Here is a 20,051-nt window from a genome sequence, read left to right on the forward strand (position 1 = left end):
GCAGGTATTATCATTAAAAGAAAAATTGGATAGCTATATGGACAGGAAAGAAATGGAGGGTTATGGGCTGAGTGCAGGTCGGTGGGACTAGGTGAGAGTAGCGTTCGGCACGGACTAGAAGGGCAGAGATGGCCTGTTTCCGTGCTGTAATTGTTATATGGTTATATAAGTCAATAGCATCATAACATTTTAAGTAACGTTTGGATATTAAACACACAGCACATATTTTCCCCGTATGAACATATAAAATCATTGCAACACACCAATATCGCTGAATCAGTGGGAGCCCTGGGCTTGTTTCCCTGCAACAAGATGGTCCTATCGAGGGGTGATGGGAGACAGCGATACTCGAAGGGGGTCCCTTATGTCCAGTATATTCCGCAATTTAGTTTTCGTTACATTCATTGCAGGGATATGTTGGAAATGGAAGCAAAGTTTTCAGTGCTTTCGTGGCTATCTCAGGATATTTAGCTTTGAGTTTGATCCAGAATGCCGGCAGAGATGTTATGTCAAACATACTTTTCAGCCCGCCGTCATTTGCAAGCTCGAGGAGTTAATCTTCTTCCGGCGCTGACATGGATGACGTGCGGGTAATGACCTCACATGCGTAATGGCTCAACACTGGGTGTGACAGGGAATGAGGAAAGGTACAGCTGATTCATATCGCCAAATCATATCGCTTCCTCGCGGCCCGGTAGTGCATGCTTTGTGGCCCGGTGGTTGGGGACCGCTGATGTAGACTACATCCGCTGTCTTCCCTTCATCCACTTTCCTGGTAACCTCCTTGAAAAACTCCAGTTGATTAGTCAAACAATACCTACCACGTACAAAACCATGTTGACTCTCCCTAATAAGTCCCTGTCTATCCAAATGCTTGTAGATTCTGTCTCTTAGTACTCCCTCCAATAACTTACCCACTACCGACGTCAAACTTACCAGCCTCTAATTTCCCGGATTACTTTTCGATCCTGTGGTAAACAATGGAACAACGTGAGCCATTCTCCAATCTTCCGGCTCCTCACCCGTAGACACCTACATTTTAAATATATCTGCCAAGACTTCTACAATTTCAACACTAGTCTCCTTCGAGGTCCGAGGGAATACCCTGTCAGGTCCAGGGGATTTATCCACTTTAATTTGCCTCAAGATAGCAAGCACCTCATCCTTTTCAATCTGTACAGTTTCCACGATCTCGCTACTTGTTTCCCTTAATTCCATAGACTTCTTGTCAGTTTCCTTAGTAAATACAGATGCAAAAAACCCAATTAAGATCTCCCCCATTTCTTTTGGTTCCGCACATAGCCGACCACTCTGATCTTCAAGAGGACCAATTTTATCCCTTACAATCCTTTTACTCTTAATATACCTGTAAAAGCTCTTTGGATTATCCTTCACTTTGACTGCCAAGGCAATCTCATGTCTTTTAGCCCTCCTGAGTTCTTCCTTAAGTATTTTCTTGCACTTTTTATACTCCTCAAGCACCTTATTTACTCCCTGTTTCCTATACCTGTCATACAACTCTCTCTTTATTAGAGTTGCAATATCCCTTGAGAACCAGGGTTCCTTATTCCTATTCACGTTGCCCTTAATCCTGACAGGAACATACAAGCTCTGCACTCTCAAAATTTCTCCTTTGAAGGCTTCCCACTTACGGATCACATCCTTGCCAGAGAACAACCTGTCCCAATCCACGCCTTTTAGATCCTTTCTCATTTCTTCAAATTTGGCCTTCTTCCAGTTTACAACCTCAACCCTAGGACCAGACCTATCTTTATCCATGATCAAGTTGAAACTAATGGTGTTATGATCACTGGAACCAAAGTGCTCCCCTACACACACTTCCGTCACTTGTCCTAACTCATTTCCTAATAGGAGATCTAATATTGCATCCCTTCTAGTTGGTACCTCTATATATTGATTTAGAAAACTTTCCTGAATACATTTTACAAACTCTAACCCATCTAGACCCCTAACAGTATAGGAGTCCCAATCAATATGTGGAAAATTAAAATCCCTTACCACCACAACTTTATGTTTCCTGCAGTTGCCTGCTATCTCTTTGCAGATTTGCTCCTCCAATTTTCGCTGACTGTTGGGTGGTCTATAATACAACCCCACTAATGTGGCCATACCTTTCCTGTTTCTCAGCTCCACCCATAAGGACTCAGTAGACAAGCCCTCCAATCTGTCCTGCCTGAGCACTGCTGTAACTTTTTCCATGACAAGCAATGCTACTCCCCCCACCTTTCATTCCTCTGCCTCTATCACATCTGAAACATCGGAACCCTGGAATAATAAGCTGCCAGTCCTGCCCCTCCTGTAGCCAAGTTTCACTAATTGCTATAACGTCATAATTCCATGTGTCAATCCACGCCCTCAACCCGTCAGCCTTCCCCGCAATACTCCTAGCATTGAAATATATACACCTCAGAAGATTTTTACCACCACTCACAACCTTTCTATTTGCGGCTTTGCTTGAACTTTTAACATTTATTTTCACCCCAGCCCCCTGTCAGCTCTGGCACTCTGGTTCCCATCCCTCTGCAAATCTAGCTTAAAGCCTCCCAGTTGAGTGCTGGTTTCTCTCTCTCAAAATATTATTTAACCATTGACTCCCTGCATGCCCTTGCCATGGTCTGAGGCTGAATCAGATGGTTCTGAATCTTGGTCTGATCAAGAAAGTCAGCTTTGGGTCACATCAAAGCTATTAATTGTATCTGTTTCACAGTGTAATAATGTTTCTTAAATTCTCCAGTGATTTTTGTCCTAGCAAAATGGCTAATGAGTGCTCATCTCGGTAGCTTTCCTGGTTACTTCGTTCTAACTTGATTGTGTTTCTCTATTTCAAGGAATTGACTAATGTTTCTATTTTTCTACCCACCTTTTTCCCTAAAGATGCTCTTCAAAACTCATCTGTTCTACCAAACTTCACACCTAATGTAATGCAATGGAGATTAGTGTTGAGTTTTATCTGATAACTCTTTTGAGTCACCAAGGGATGCTTTATTATCTAAAATACCTTTCAAAATAAAAACAATTTTAAAAAAACATGTTACGTGTGTCTTCTGTAGATGAAAGACCAACTGTTGCCTGAAAGGCACTCTTGCAACAGCTTGTTTTATTCCAAGAGCCTTAGTTCTGATAACTTTGTATGCTATGTAGAACTATTAAGCAATTGACATTTTCTTGCAATCCTGGCCGGGTGGGGGGGGGGGGCGGGGAGGGGGCTGTAGTTAGTAAGTTAAGCTAGTGCATTATCAATGAATTCATCATTAATTGATATCTTTGTTCAATGTCAATATAATAGATAGAAGTTGAGCTAAACCACCATCTTGACTGAATTGAATTGAAAAGACTCAACTATTGGCATGAATATAATCTATCACTATTAATGTCACTAACTGATTTGTATCACTGTTTCCTACTGTGACTGAATGTTTTAAAGTAAACCATAAAATACATTCTGGATTCTTCATTAAAGTGTGGGAGTAAGGGCAGGATCAACGTGGCGTACTTTATTGAGCAAAATTTAAACGAAGAATATTTATTCCAAGTTTGTCTTTTTACTACAAGTTGGTAGACATTTTCAAACTTGGATTTATTATTAAAGTAGAAAATTAGACTGAGTGGACTATTATAAAATACAACCACCAGAATTGTTCTCTTTAGTATATACTGGATTTTGGAAAATTCCTTTACCTTTCCGTAAATTATGCGCTGGTGGGATTTTAAGTCTGTATAAGGTTAGTAAATGTCGTTCTGTTTGTGTAGGGCCTACACATTGATATTGAAGCTGCTGTACATCACACAGGTAACTGTGTAATCTAGATTTAAAGACAAATACAGATTTAAAGTAGAACAACTTTTCTCATGTTAGCATATGGTATGCATGTTTTACACAATGGGGGTGGGGGTGGGAAGCAGCGCCAGAAAGTATATTGTATCTCAGAGGGGCGTTGGCAAGTATGGAAGTGTTTTGTGGGGCTAAAAAAGGCTGGGAAACACTGGTGTCGGCACATACTACAAGTTCTGCACTTATTCCAATGGAGCTGCAAATAGTAACTGATTTCAATAGATCCTGACCAGTGGATGTGTTCCTGTCCATTTTCAAATCACTTGAAAATCCATGTATTTAGAGGTGCAGTGGATTATAAAGAGGTTTTTTCTTTTTTTTGCAGAAATGCAACTTAATGTAATTTGCTTTTTTTTCTGCTTTTAGTGCAAGCTCATAGTTTGCCAGATGAGTAACACACGCTGCCAGCCCCTCAGCTGCCTTCTCTTGCCTTTGGCTGTGGGTGTACTCCTTGTGATCTCTGGTACTCTACATGACAATGAATATTATCTTCTTATTATATTGACCACAGTAATAACTGCTGCACACATTCATTATGGAGTATGTGTGGTGAGTAAATGTCTTGTTCTTCATTCACTGCTGTTGTTATAATTATTAAATAGTAGCATCAAAGTAATTCTGAAGGGTAAATTCTAAGACTTCTGAATAATGACTGAAATTTATCTTGGTAGCATTCTCATCTTAACTCTAGAATATTCTTCCACGCAGTAGTGCTGTATTAACTTGATTCTGGAGTTTAGAAAATATTCCAGTCTGGTCCTGATGTTTAGGGCATATAGGAATCAAAATTGGCTTGGTTTAGGAGGCTATTTTAGGAGGATATTTTCTGTCAGATAGATGGTAAGTAGTGGTGTATGGTAAGGATTGGCATTGAGTCCATTGTTATATACTGTCATGAAAATGTAAGTGAACTGACTCGTGCAAAAATATTTCTCTTTTTTAAAAAAGTGTTAATTTTGGCAGAGTATGACTTGGTGGGGGGGGGGGAATTGTGTTTTATAAATTATCCAATGACTGGAGATGATAATTAATGCAGAAGTGTCAATTTCTTGAAAAGAATGAACGGGGAAGAAGCTTAGTGGGAATCTGAGAAGGAACATTTTTACGAAGAAGGTGGTTGATGTATGGAACACACTGACTGAAGAGGAGGTAGGGACAGGTACACTAAAATTCTATACATCATCAAGATAAGCAATTGAATTGCTAAGGTGTTGGAGGCTACAGATCAGCGTCCTGGTTAATGGAATTAGTACTGAGTGGCATTTGATAGTTGGCACAGATGTGACTCTTCCTGTATTTAAAAACTTCAGGGTACAGTGTTTTACTTTTATCTTAAACAGGTAAATCAGCTGAGCAAACATTTTAACATATACGCCTTCTCGTTGAAGAAACCAAATACTGAATGACTAGAGGAAGAAGAGCAGAAAATTGGTTTGCAGGCTTCTGAAATATTGTAATGAATAGTCATTCCAGCAGCCTGTGAATGCTTCAGCCATCACTGTAAAGTGTGCCCACCACCATCATCCGTAGAAAACAGAAGAATAAGATGGTTCCTGAGTACAAAAATTGTTTTATAAGTGATTTGCTGATAATAGAGGTGTAATAGTTAAATTAAGTATTTAAATAGACATTGAATGTGCACAAGTAAACAATGTGTACAACCGACTAGCACTGGATTTTATTTTTGTGATGCTGTCATTAAACTTCTATTGTGCTGTTGAAGTCTTTAATAACCTAGATGGTAGCATGTATTTCAGAAAATCTGGGAAAACTTTCAACAGATTTCTATTTTATAGATTTGCAGTCTAAGACTTGGGCATTACAATTACGTTTTTGTAACTTACTCATTAGAAGTTCTGTGCAGCTTTCTTTCTTAAATACATGTTTTGAAAGATAATTTGACTTTGTTCATGATACCAATCAGACAATGTTCATATTTTATTTTGTAGCCCAATTAAGTAAACATGAAGATAATGGAAACTGATTTGTTTTAGAGGTGCAGTATATATTGAAAATTGTCAAAATGTGATTCAAGCATGTACTTAAAGGATACATTTTGAATGAGTAAATTATAAATCTTAAAGGGAATTGAATGAAAATGTACAATCATTTTGAACATTGATAATTCTCAGAAACCAATCAAAACATTTTGCTACTTTTATTTTTTCATATGTTCAGTTTTGTGATGGTGAATGCATGCTGATTTTCTACTCCATTTTTCTTTCCTGGAGGATTGTGCTTGAATGAAGAGTATACTAAAAACCTTAGAGCAAAGTATACTTGGAAGGAACAAGCATGACTTAACAGTAATTGTTTGTATAGATTCAAAAGCAAAATATTTGTACCTAAACTGTGTTTAGGAAAGGCAATGAATTTACTGTGTAGATTTTGGCATTTTAGTAATTTCACTGCATCGGGGTTGGTGGGTGATATTTGTTGAGATTATGTCGGCTGTCCAGCTTGATAGTGTAACAATTTGGCATGATGGGTCCTTCCTAAAGTGATTACAATTCAATGAAGATTATTTTCCATGAAGGTACTGTATTTCTTACAAGTAATGATTACCATAATAAAACATGGCAACAATATTCATCTTCATATTACATCAGTCTAATTTCTGTTTGAAATATAGCTTTGATCAATAGAATTATGGCAGTCCTAATTTGCATTAATTGTTTGACTGATTTAAAGCAATTCAACTGATCCAAATGAATATACATTAAGAAGTTGATATATTTCTGACTTCTAGTCTCTGGCTGTAAGACTGTACTGTTCATCTGTTTCATTTACTTAACAATTACAATTGTATCAACATTGTCTCAAGATACTATACAAATTAGACTTGTGCTGATAGCATTACATAAATTTTAAATTCTGTGTAATAATATCAGCACAAAAATCATTTAACTACAAAAGTGGGGCCATATGAGTATCAAGGAAGCATTGCACTTGTGTATTATCTTTGTATCCTGTTGAGCTTGTCTGTTTCAGAAAAATCATGTCTTTTATTATTGCAGCTGTATTTTCTGGTATTAGGTGCATACATTGTGAATATCTTTAGAACTGACTTCCTAGAATTTAGCTCTAATGCATTTTAGTCACTGAAACTGAATTTATCACTTAAATTTTTGTTCAGCAAGATCATTCAAATTTACCAAAATGGCTTCAATGCACAGTTGGTTCATACTTGAAGTTTTTTTGTAGTTCATGGCAGAAACAATTTAAGAATGGAAGAAATTATTCTATATTGATTGAATAGTATAGCAGTTAATATGAGCACACTTATTTTACGTGAGCTGTTGGTGCATGAATTTGATTTGATTCTCTTTTGAATTTGAGAAGAGTTTATTGGGTCTTCCTATTTATTCATTTAAACCAGGATGGAAAGAGTATTCTGGCTGGTCTCACAGTGGTTTGATCATCTTGTATCTATTCATTTTAATTTTATGGAACTAAGATGATTCTTTTACCATACCATTTCAGTTGCTAATTTCAAGAGTTATCTTTCAGAAATTAATTCAAGTAGATATGTAATACAATAGACATTAATGCACTTAATTGAGTCCACTAAGCTTCAGTTGATAATTCAAAAATTTTCAGCTGAGTAATCCATAAAATAGCTGTTAATTTAAATTGTGTTCATATTTCATAATTTTCATATGTCTGAAGGAAACCATATGGTCATGGAGAACATGTAGATATTACACTCAGCAACTGAGTGGATCCCTGCTTTGTCATCTTTTGAAATCTTAAGCAGCACTTAGAAAGGTCATGCTTATTTGTCTGATTATGATATTGCCCAGAAGCTATGCACAATTAGTGAAAAAGAACAATTGGGAGGCAAGTAAAATTTGAATCTTTGACTGTGGGACTCTGGTTAAAATTGAATTTGTTTGAAGGATTTGTGTATACCGTTTTGGAATGCAAAGAGATTGGTCTTGTACATTTATCATTCATATTCTCTGTGCAGTCAGTAGTTGGGTGGTTCTTAGTAATCTCCAAGATTTTGTGGAAATCCAATGTTAAATTCGCAAGCTGTAATGTCTCTTCCCAATCTCCTACCCCACCAGTACATGTTTTGATTTAACTTATAAAAGAACCGGAATATTCTTGACAAATTACCTTATGCTGCCTGCAAGTGCACTTCCACTTTTTTTTTTCTTCCTCACGCTAAATTTTTGGATTAACTATAATTTACATTGCGGACTCTAATTTTTTGTGGATCTGAAGAATATCTACATAGCTCTTTTAAATTTTCTTCTTTCTGAAGTAACAACTGTCTGTAATTTCTAGAAAACTTGTGTGTAAAGGGCTAATAGTCAGACCTGTATTTTTGATAGTCTCAACATTATTCCAGTACAATGTTTTTAGTTTCATTTTTTGTGATTTGAAATGCTTTAACAAACTAATTTTGTGATCTGATCTCTGACATTTGAAAGCAGATTTCATGAATAATAAAGCACTTTGCTATTTAAGTAATACTTCATTTCTGTGGATTATGTTAACTGCTTTCATTATTTGCAATCTTTAAAAAAAAATCAGGCCTTTGAAAATTTCAATTAATTCTAAAGTAAATATTAACTTTTAGCTCCTTTTACATTGCAATGTAATGTCTACATTAACCACTGTTGTATCTTATCTGTTAAAATTATTTTGACTGTTTCTCCTAAAGTTAAAGCCTCACCCTCTCCCACTACATCTCATTATCAAGTACTGTATTTGCTCTGGTTTACTAGGTAACAAGGGAGTTGTGAGACAAATGGAAAGAATGCTGCCTCTAACACACTTTGTTATATTGTCCTTTTGGAGATGCTTGTAGGTATTACCATAGCCCTGGAGACACATTAGATAAATGTTGCTCTCAGTTGTCACGTGGAGGCTTATAAACTTTTGTTAAATTTCCTCTCAACATCCAAGTTGCATCAATGTTGCACTGTACCAAGATGTAACATGTGAAATACTGTTTTGGGGGAGAAAAGGAACCAAGTTTGAACATCATGATCCATCTGGATTTATTACTAATCACGAACAATTCTTCCTTCATGTCAAATTCTTATTATGACAAAATAGAAATTTCATTCATATATTTAAGAAAGTAATGCTTGGAAAGCGAGGACTTTGAGCGTGTCAACAAAATTAATTTTTTTAGCAGCTGTTCTTGAATGGAATTTTTTGATGGGGCCTTGGGAGCCTTAAATTCTGACAGCACTTATGGTTCATTGTAAGATCCTTTTGATATAAAGTACTTCAGAAAGTATAACATTGTTAATTTGTAGCATTAGTAACTGCACAAATAAGAACTGAAAGGACATATCTGAAATTTAGTCATGGTTTTATTGGCGAAGCACTCAACAAAATTCAACCTTTTCTGTTGGTTTCAGTACCCTCCGCAAACATGTTGTTGGTACATATCTTGCTAGAGTTCAAGTTGGTTATATTTAGTCAGGGTCAAGTACTTAAAAAATTGTGTTTTCTTTGTTTATTCACTCAAGATTTGAGTTACAAAATCACAAATTTCTCTTTATAAGAGAGTACTTAATTTTTCAAATGTTTTGATCTAATTATGCTGATAAAATTTGCTAAATATTGAGAAGAATTTCATTCAGAAGTTGCGTGTGCCTGATTCTAATGCTGCCTTCTGGTAAATGCTTGCTTAGTAATATCATGTACAAACATTTTAGATATTTTTTCACTTTGCTTCTCAGATCCCTTGTCACTTAATATTATTCTTTTTTTATTATTTGACCACACACATTCCAGAGAATCATGTTACTGTCTATAGCAGTCTTAAGTGAACAATGTTTAAATTGAAATGTGAACTTTGCATTGCATCTCATTTGAATTTGAAAGCATACTGGACTTGCAGAAGGATGGCCGTAGAAATAATTTTCTGAAATCTTTAGAAAGTTGAAGAAATGGTGAAAGTATTAATGGGTCAAATATTTTTGTTATGATTAACATTCTCCCCAGTTTAACATCGGTAGTGTATGTTGGGGCAGGCTGCAAGTTTTGTATGACTGTGGCTGTAAGAAAGGAAATAAATTCCGTTTTCAGATGCAATAGTAATATACCTTCTTGCTAGTATTTTTGAAGGTGATGTGGTGAAGTGTCCCTCAATGCATAACTTACACAATGCACTAGTTAATTTGGGATTCTTCGAGATGTCCCTGTTTTTATGATGAAGCGTTTCTGGCTTCTGGAAGCAGAAACTTAATATTGACTAAAACAGGAGCACTATAACTCTGTGTTTGTAGCTTTGAAGGAAATATTTTACATTTTAAATGTTAGATTCTGTACTGTTTAATCTCTAAATTTGTTTTTAAAGATGGTTGTTAGAGATGTCAACCATGTAACATTATCGACAGCTCTGCAGAATAAAACTCAGTTTTGGGAAAGTGCATGTGCATTTCAAAATGATAACTTAGTTCTAGGTTGGCAGTATGCTATCTATATATGGCTGATTTATTTACAAAAATTAAATTTTTAATGAGGCCTTTTGTCGAATTAAAATGCAGCTGGAGAATTAAATAAGTGTGTAATGAATAGTCAGTTTTATGTGTGTATGGTTGATTTATTATTATGTGCTATAGGTGATTTTATTCTTGCAATCTAAGAATTATCAGAGTAAGACTAAGATATTTTGTTACTTCATGTGATTTAATGTTTGAATGGAGATATAGCTTGAAAGACCAAATGATCCCTTGCTGCCTTTATGGCTTGTAAATCCCATTCTACCTCATTAGCAATAGGAAAACGTCATGGGATGACTGGTACAGGAATGACTGCTATTAATATCTTAACTGTAACTAGTACTAATGTAATCTCTAAAGGCCAATACCATTAGAATATTGTCTTCTATTTTTTATAAAATTGTTTGCAACCAGACTATATTGTGTATAAGCTTCACAAATTCAAACCTGTGAACTGTAAGAAGCTGAAAGAAGAAAAAAATGATTTGGATTCAGGTTGTTGTAATACATGAAGACACCGAGTGATGCTAAATTTCCAGCACAATAATTTTGTGTCAAGCAGTCAAAGTAGGGCAAAATTTTGTTTCAGATTGTCTAATTTTTTTCTTCAGTCAACATGAATCAATTAAATTTGGTCTTGGAAATGAAAAAAAAATTATTTGTTCCATCAAGGTATGTCTCTCAAAGATTGCCAATTTGATGTTAAGGTTCTGGTTTATTTTAAAAGGGCCTCTTTCCTGTACGGATCAACTTCATAACAAAAAAGCATATACTTGAATAGTATGAGGTTAATAAATTTAGCATTTTGTAAACATGAAGATAACGCAATATTCTGAAATACTGTATTTTAAATTCGCAACTGCTGATGGCTATATCAATTTAGTTGATATCGCATTTTCGCTGTCTCTTGTTCAACTGCATATGACTGGGCACAATACAATGTACAAACGTATATGCAGTGTCAGAGCAAATAGCCATCAGGCACTGGTTCAATAGAATATAGTTTACTATATTCACTTCACACTGATTAGAAGAGAATGTGTGCTGTTGACCAAGGTATCTGGTAGCTCGTAGTTTGTAAGGCACTATAGTGCCATTTATTTATTGTAAAGATGACTTGAAAGTTGAATAAAATTGGAAAACGAGAACAATTTGTCATCTTGTTTCCTCGAATATTAACATAAATTAACGGGAATATTTTAATCTATCCCTCGAAGTCCTTATTTACAGTTGAGTTCCCGGTAATCTGTAATAAAGTCCGAACGCGCTGAAAGGTCATGCTCACAAAGCGTAGAAACAAGTGCTTCACCTCCTCGCATAGTGATCAACAATTTCCCCTACACATTAAATCTTTTCATCAATCCTAAATTCGCAGCCTTTATTGGTAATTAAAGAGCTTGTTTAGTAGATCTTTTTAAATATGAGGAGCGAGCAACCAGTGTACAGCTGCTGCTGGAGTTTGCGTCGTTTAAAGTTTTCTACTTTCTCATTTGTCATAATCTATTCCCTCTGCTTCTACTGAACAACTCTTCACTATTTCATCCTTCGCTATTTATTGCCTCTACCTGCTGCCCGCTGTGAATACCTCTCCCCCCGGGTCTCTGTTCATCCTCCCAAGCGGAGAGCGACCTCATTCTAGGGGCTCGGTGCCGGGCGCTCTACGTCACCCGTATTTGTGCCGCTGTCTCTGAGCAACCGGACTCACGGCGGCAGCGGAGGTAGAGCACACACGCTTCCTGCTCCCTTCGGCACAGACCCCGCGCTCCCGGCATACCATGGCCTCCACCAAAGCCGAGCCCTTGCCCGTCCCCATTGTGGACTCTGAAGACCCCGAAGAGAGGATAGCCGCTCGCCGACTCCGGATTGCCCAGAGGCAAGAGGAGAAACGACGGTGAGAGCCGATGCACCTCAATTCCAACCCCCCACCCTTTCTGTCTGTTGAGTTTCACACCCCCCCCACCCAGTTCTCCCAGTTTCTCACATTCCATCTAAAAAATAAACATTGAGCCTCACTCCTCACTAGCTCCATACATTGCCATTTCTGGTTTATCTGACCACTCTTCACTTTTGTGTGTGCCTCTCTCTCTTTACCATGCTCTCTCTTTACCATGCTCTCTCTCTCTCCCTCCTTCCCTTCCATGCCCCCTTCTTTGTACTTTTCTTTCCCTTTTGTTCATCCTCTTCATTCCCCTCTTATCTCTTTTGGCATTTGCTTCGCCTTCCCATTTCTTCTGTTCCCATTTTCTCTTCCTGCTTCCCCCAGTTCCCTATCTTCCCCTCAGCCATTATTCCATTGCCTTCTCTCTACCTTCCCTGTTTGCCCTCTTCCTTTGGTTTGTATGTTAAACTTTTAACACCAATTGATGCATAATGGATATTTTAAATAATATTCCAGGGAAGCCAGGGGTGAAAATGAAAAGAAAGAAGGAGGTAATGACAAAGAAGAACTTAGTAAAAGCTGCAAACAAGTTTTGGACTCGCGCCAGGTTAGTTTGACGTTCTTTCTCAGCAACCCTTGGGTTTGAGATGACTTGCTTCTACTCTAATTCCCTAGGTTCTGAAGAAGTACTGTAGTGTGGATCCTGTAGATGCTGCCATTGGTGAGATGGGGTGGTTGGTAGTTTTACATTATTGGAAATGACAAGAACCCAGTGATACATAGTGGGTGTAAGACAAATGGGTTAAAGAGGCAATGGCCTCCTCCTGATCCTCTATGACATTATCTTTGTTTTCTCCTTTTCTTCCCCAAAACCTTAACCATTGATCTGCCTTTTCCAGCAGGTAAATTGGGAAAATCAGGGTGTTGCTAGAACCCAAGAAAAGGAATTGGTAGAATGCCTAGAAGATATATTTTTATGAGCAGGTTGAGGATGAGACAATTGGTGGAAAAGGCAATTCTGGTTTGGGTGTTGTGTGATGAACCAGATTTGATTAGGGAGGTTAAGTAAAGGAACTCTTAGGATGCAGTAATCATGATATAGAATTCACCCTGCAGTTAGAGAGGGAGAAGCTAAAATTGGATGTGTTGGTATTAGAGTGGAGTGAAAGGAATTACAGAGGGATAAGAGTGGAGCAGACCAAAATTGATCACAGGACATTAGCAAGGTTAACCATAGCACAGCAAAGGAGCTTCTGGGAATAATTTGAAGACACAGATTTGGTTCATCCCACAGAAAGCTGCAGTATTCTAAAAACAGGACAAAGCAACTGTGGCTGGCAAGTGAAGTCAAAGATGGAATAAAAGCAAAAGAGAGGGCAAACATTTTAGCAAAAGCTAGTGGGGAGCTAGAGGATTTGGGAAGCTTTTAAAAACCAAAAAGAAATGAGGTGAGAAAAGATGAAATACGAAGATAAACTGGCCAATTATGTAAAAGGGGGCACCAGAGAGTTTTTATAAATATAAAGAGTAAGCGAGGCAAGAGTTCACAACGGACTGCTGGAAAATGAGACTAGAGAGGTAGTAATGGGGAACAAAGGAATGGCAGATGAATTGAATAGCATTTTCTGTCAGTTTTCACTCTGGAAGACAACAAGCAGTATGCCAGAAAATCAAGAGTACTAGGGATCAGAAATGTGTACAGTCACCATTACTAAAGAGACAGTGCTTACGAAACCGAAAGTCACCTGGACCAAACGGGTTATGTATCCCGAAGTTCTTGAGAGGAAGCTGAAGAGATCGTGGAAGCATATTTCAAGAACCATAAGATTCTGAAATGGTTCCAATGGACTGAAAAATTGCAAATGACACTCCAGTCTTTAAGAAGGGAGAAGGTGAAATGCAGGAAATTTGAGGACAGTTTTTTGCACCATGTTATTGTCTCTTATTAAGGATGAAGTTTCAGGGTACTTGGAAGCACATGATACAATAGGCAGAAGTCAACATGGTTTCCTGAAGAGGAAATCTTGACTGATAAATCTGTTGGATAAACTGTCTTTGTTGGGGCTTAACACCCCTGTCTGTAACTGGACCTTGGACTTTTGATAAGGACTCCAATCAGTCTGTTGGTAGCAACATCTGTAGCTCCATCACCTTAAGACATAGGAGTAGAATTAGGCCATTCAGCCCATCAAGTCTGCTCCACAATTCCATCATGGCTGATTTATTATCCCTCTCAGTCCTATTCTCCTACTTTCTTCCCTTAATCTTTGACACTCTTGACTATCAAACTCACCTTTAAATATACTCGATGACTTGGCCTCCACAGCTGTCTGTGGCAATGAATTCCACTCTCACCACCCTCTGGCTAAAGTAGTACCTCCCCATCTCTGTTCTAAATGGATGTCCCTCTAGTCTGAGGCTGTGCTCTCTGGTCCTCGACTCACCCATTATAGGAAAAATCCTACTTGTGTCTACTCTATCCAGACTTTTCAATATTCAATAGGTTTCAATGAGATCCCTATTAATTTTTCTAAACTCCAGGGAGTACAGGTCCAGAGCCATCAAATGCTCCTTGTAGGTTAATCCTTTCATTCCTGGAATCTTTCTTGTGAATCTCCTCTGGACCCTCTCCAATGCTGGCACATCTTTCAGATAAGGGGCCCAAAAATGCTTCACACTCGAAGTATGGTCTGACCAATGCATTATAGAGCCTCAGCATGATATCCTTGTCTTCCTTATCACTGGCTCAACCTGCAATTAAATGTTTAGACAGCCCTACGCAAGAACTCACAAGTCCCTTTGTACCTTTTGATTTTTGAATTTTCTCCACGTTTAGAAAAGAATCTATGCCACCAAAGTGCATGACCATACACTTCCCCACACTACATTCCATTTGCCATTTCTTTACCCATTCTCCCAATCTGCCTGTCCTTCTGCAGATTCCCTGCTTCCTCAACGCTACTCGCCCCTCCATATGTATTGTTTGCTTCACCCACTTTGCCACAAAGCTATCAATTCCGTCATCCAACTCATTCACATATAACATGAAAAGAAGCGGTCCCAATGCCAATGTTCCCTTTAAATTTTATGTGCAGCTGAGTGGACCAACCATTGCTTGGAGCAGGAAATTTTTACACAACATGAAAAATGTGTGACACAACATGAAAAAATAATTTTTTGTAAAATGCAAACTATGAATATTTAGAATGAAGATGGAAAATCCCATACATTTTATGTATTAATGAAGGGCATAATGAAATGCATTTCAACAAAGAATATTGTTCATATTTCATAAACTTTTTCTCCTCTGTCTTTATTCCAGCTGCATGGCAACAAAGGCTATGTGCTTGAGAGAATTTCAGTTACTGCATGGCTGCATAGTCGCGCAACTCAGAGGAAACAGGACCCAACTCTGACTCCTGCAGAACATTACTAATCACTGGCAGTCAACCAGAAAAAGCCCCCTTTTTAATACTCTCTACTTCTTGCCAGTTAGAATATTTTCTATCCATGCTATTTTCTTTAATGTAATACCATGGGCTGTTGTAAAGCAACCTGATGTGCAGCACCTTGTCAAAAGCCTTCTGAAACTCCAACTAAACCACATACACTGACTCTCCTTTGTCTATCTTGCCTGCTATTTCCTCAAAAGAAATTCAACAGTTTGGTCAGGCAAGGTTTCCCCTTCAGGAAACCATGCTGACTTTGGCCTATTTTAACATGTGCCTCCAAGTACCCCAAAATCTCATCCTTAATGAACTCCAACATCTTCCCAACCACTGAAGTCAAGCTAACTGGCCTATAATTTTCTTGCTTCTGCTTCTCTCCTTTCTTGAAGAGTGGAGTGACATTTGCAATTTTCCAATCCTCTGGAACCATCCCAGAATTTAGTGATTTTTGAAAGATCATTACTAATGCCCCCTCAGTCTCTTCAGCTACCTCTTTCTGAACCCTGAGTTGCAGTCCATCTGGTCCAGGTAATCTATCTACCTTCAGACCTTTCAGCTTTCCAGCATCATCTCCTTGGTAATAGCAACAATACTCACTTCTGCCTCCTGATATTGGAATTTCTGATATACTACTAGTGTTCAATAGTGAAGACTGATGTAAAATACTTATTCAGTTTGTAATTTCTTTTGCCCCATCACTACCTCTCCAGCATCATTTTCCAGCGGCCTCTGATATTCACTTGCGTCTCTCTTTTATTCTTTATACTGTATATTTGAAAACACTTTTGGTGTCCTCTTTTATATTATTATTGGCTAACTCACCTTCATAATACAACTTTTTTCTCTTTATTTTTAGTTGCTTTCTGTTTTTAAAAGTTTCCCACGATTTTTTAAACTATATTGTATGCCTTCTCCTTTGCTTTTATGGTGTCTTTGAATTCCGTTACCATCCATAGTTGCCTCATCTCCTTAAGCATACTATTTCATCTTTGGCAAACAAGAGTAAATCTGCAGATGCTGGAAATCCAAGCAGTACGCACAAAATGCTGGAGGAACTCAGCAGGCCAAGCAGGGTCTATGGAAAAAAGTACAGTCGACATTTCAGGCTGAGACCTGCTAAAGGGTCTCAGCCCAAAACATCAACTGTACTCTTTCCGTAGATGCTACCTGACCTACTGAGTCCCTCCAGCATTTTGTGTGTGTGTTACTTCATCTTTGGGATGTGTATATCATGTGCCTGTCCAACTGTCCTGAGAAACTACAGCAATTTTTTTTTTCTGCCATCATCCCTGCTACTGTTCCCTTCCAAACAATTTTGGCCAGCTCTTCTCTCATACCTCTGTAATTCCCTTTACTCCTCTGTAATACTGATACATTTGACTTTAACTTCTCCCTCTCAAACTGCAAGATGATTTCTATCCTATTATGATCACTAGCCCCTAAGGATTCCTTTATCTCAAGCTCCGTAATCAAATTTGATTGATTACACAACACCCAGTGTAGAATTCCCTTTCCCTGGTAGGTTGAAATGCAAGCTGCTCTAAAAATCCATCTCATAGGAATTCTACAAATTCCCTCTCTCTTGCGATCCAGTACCAACATAATTGTCCCAATCTACCTGCATATTGAAATCCCCCCCGTTCACACTGAGCACCGACACCACCAAGAGCTGCGTGCTCAGCCCACTGCTGATACACGACTGCACTGCTAAATCCAGTTCAAAGTAAATCTTCAAGTTCACTATTGACGCAGCAATGATTGGCCTGATCAATAATGATGATGAGAGCGTACAGAGAGGAGGTAGAGTGGCTGGTAGAATGGGGTGAGCACAATAACTTGAGTTTCAATGTGGATAAGATCAAAGAGATGATTGTGGATTTTAGGAAGATGCAGGCTGACCGCTGCATATAAATTGCTCCTCCATAGCAATAGGTAGAAGTACCAAGTCTCTGGGCGTGCACATAAGATGTAGGAGCAGAAGCAGGCCATTCGGCCTATCGAGTCTGCTCCACCATTCAATCATGGCCTGATCCAATTCTTCCAGTCATCCCCACTCCCCTGCCTTCTCCCCATACTCTTTGATGCCCTGGCTGATAAAGAACCTATCTATCTCTGCCTTAAATGCTCAAAAAGACGGCCTCCACAGCCGCTCATGGCAACAAATTCCACAGATTTACCACCCTCTGACTAAAGTAATTTCTCCGCATCTCTGTTCTAAATGGACGTCCTTCAGTCCTGAAGTCATGTCCTCTTGTCCTAGACTCCCCCACCATGGGAAATAACTTTGCCATATTTAAAAAACAGTAAGTAAAAGATTAAGGGTTGGGGGAGGGAATAGGCAGGAAAGGTGAAGAAGGAGAAGCACATTGGGCAGTAGAAGGAGGCAGAACCAAGAGCAAGGTGATAGGCAGCTGGAGGAGGGGGCAGAGTGAAACTGGGATGGGAGAAGGGAGGGAATTACCAGATGTTGGAGAATTCAATGTTCATGCCATGCGGCTGGAGACGACCCATACAGTACATGAGGTGTTGTTCCTCCAACCTGAGTTTTTCCCTATTCCTTCTTCACCTTTCCTGCCTATCCTCTCCCTGCTTCCCCTCCCCCACCCCTTGATCTTTCCCCTTACTGGTTTTTCACCTGGCACCTACCAGCCTTCTCCTTCCTACCCTGCCCCCACCTTCTTTATAGGGCCCCTGCCCCCTCCCTCTTCAGTCCTGACGAAGGTTCTCGGCCCGAAACATTGACTGTTCGTTTCCACGGATGCTGCCCGACCTGCTGAGTTCCTCCAGCGTGTTGTGCATGTTGCTTTGACCCCAGCATCTGCAGAGTATTTTGTGTTTATAATTTCACTCAACTTGCCTCATCACTGAACTTCCCCCACAACCTATGGACTCACTTTCAAGGACTTTTCATCACGTGTTCTCAATATTTATTGCTTATTTATTTGTTGTTATATTTTTTTTAGTATTTGCACAGTTTGCTGTTATTTGCAGTGGTTATCCTTTCGTTAATTCTATTAGGGTTATTTGATGTGCTGAGTATTCCCACACAGAAATAACCTCGGGGTTATATATGATGACATATGTATATTCTGATAATGAATTTAGATTAGATTATGAGGAGACGCAGTCCTCTTTTATTGTCATTTAGAAATGCATGCATTAAGAAATGATACAATGTTTTTCCAGAATGATATCACAGAAACCCATGACAAACGGACTTTAAAAACTGACAAAAACCACATAATTATAATATATAGTTACAACAGTGCAAAGCAATACCATAATTTGATAAGAACAGACCATGGGCACAGTAAAAGTCTCAAAGTCTCTCAAAAGTCCCATCATCTCATGCAGATGGTGAACCTCCAGCACCGCAAACTTGCCGATGCAGCATCCTGGAAGCACCCGACAGAGTCCGAGTCCATCCGAAACCTCCGAGCCTCCGACCAGCTCCCTGACACCGAGCACCATCTCTGCCGAGCGCTTCGGCCCCGGCAACAGGCAATACGCAAAGCCAAAGTTTTGGGGCCTTCCCCTCCGAAGATTCTCCATTGCACAGTAGCAGCGGCAGCAAAGCGAGCATTTCGGAAGTTTCTCCAGGTGTTCCTCCACGTTTCTCACAGCTGTCTCCATCAAATCAGGATTGTGTACGGCCCCCTTGTTAACACATATCGATATCAATTCGGAACGGCCATGCTCACTACGTCGCGCCACCATCTTCTCCTCCCTCCTCTTTGAACTTTTGAAAGCTGAAGCTGACTTGAAAGGTTGAATGGCCTACTTCTGATCCTATGTCTCATGTCTCTATAATCTGATTGTTCAGGTGCTTGGAATGTCTTGAGTTAACAACTGTATCCTTTGTAATAGGGATCATTCACATTAATTCATGTAATTGCATTGCGCGGTAGCCAATAATTCCACCTGGTGTTCCCTTGCCAATGAAACATTTTTTGCTTGTTTTTGAAATGAGTGAAGGGAAGTTAAGATGAAACACAGAATTTATATTTATTGAATAAAACGAAATACTCTCTTTCCTCTGGGAAGTAGAAAATTTGTGTTGGGAAAGATGATAAGGCTACTTAAGTCATAAGCACTAACTGTGAACGTGGAAGAATCTTCCAGAATACATTATAATTAAATATAGAGTTACGGTTACGGACCCTGGAACCCACCTGGTTATAGGGACACTGGATGGATGAGCACTGCACCGGTTGCCTCCATCTCTCACGGTTGTGTGTTAGTGCCAGGGCTGGGGCAAAGCTCTCTTTAGTCCACTCTGCGATGTTGTCTGTCCATTTCTTCCTCTGTCTGCTTCTTTTTCTTTTCCCCTGCACCATTTCCTGAAGAATGGTCTTTGAGAGCCCACTTGATCTTGTCATGTGGCCATACCATCTCAGTTT

At 38.9% G+C, this 20,051-nt stretch overlaps 2 protein-coding genes across 4 annotated transcripts in view; both read left to right on the forward strand.

The window, feature by feature from the left end:
- Nucleotides 1-6,456, forward strand: part of selenoi (selenoprotein I) — a 65,056-nt gene extending 58,600 nt beyond the window's left edge. Inside the window, exons 9-10 of the mRNA XM_063036443.1 lie at nucleotides 4,220-4,402; nucleotides 5,194-6,456. Of these exons, the coding sequence (XP_062892513.1) occupies nucleotides 4,220-4,402; nucleotides 5,194-5,259 (249 nt within the window). The 3' untranslated portion in view covers nucleotides 5,260-6,456. The remainder of the gene's footprint in view (nucleotides 1-4,219; nucleotides 4,403-5,193) is intronic.
- Nucleotides 6,457-12,011: 5,555 nt separating this feature from the next.
- The window catches only part of drc1 (dynein regulatory complex subunit 1 homolog (Chlamydomonas)), an 82,018-nt gene continuing 73,978 nt past the window's right edge, over nucleotides 12,012-20,051 (forward strand). For 2 of the 3 annotated variants that reach the window (XM_063071011.1, XM_063071020.1), the window contains exons 1-2: nucleotides 12,012-12,214; nucleotides 12,719-12,809. In XM_063071011.1, coding sequence (XP_062927081.1) covers nucleotides 12,099-12,214; nucleotides 12,719-12,809 — 207 coding nt within the window. In that variant the 5' untranslated portion in view covers nucleotides 12,012-12,098. Of the gene's footprint in view, nucleotides 12,215-12,718; nucleotides 12,810-19,222; nucleotides 19,419-20,051 lie in introns of those variants that run through there. The other variant, XM_063071029.1, reaches the window with a different exon arrangement.

Source organism: Mobula hypostoma, chromosome 2, assembly GCF_963921235.1.
Source record: "Mobula hypostoma chromosome 2, sMobHyp1.1, whole genome shotgun sequence".
In the NCBI taxonomy this organism is placed as follows: Eukaryota; Metazoa; Chordata; class Chondrichthyes; order Myliobatiformes; family Myliobatidae; genus Mobula; species Mobula hypostoma.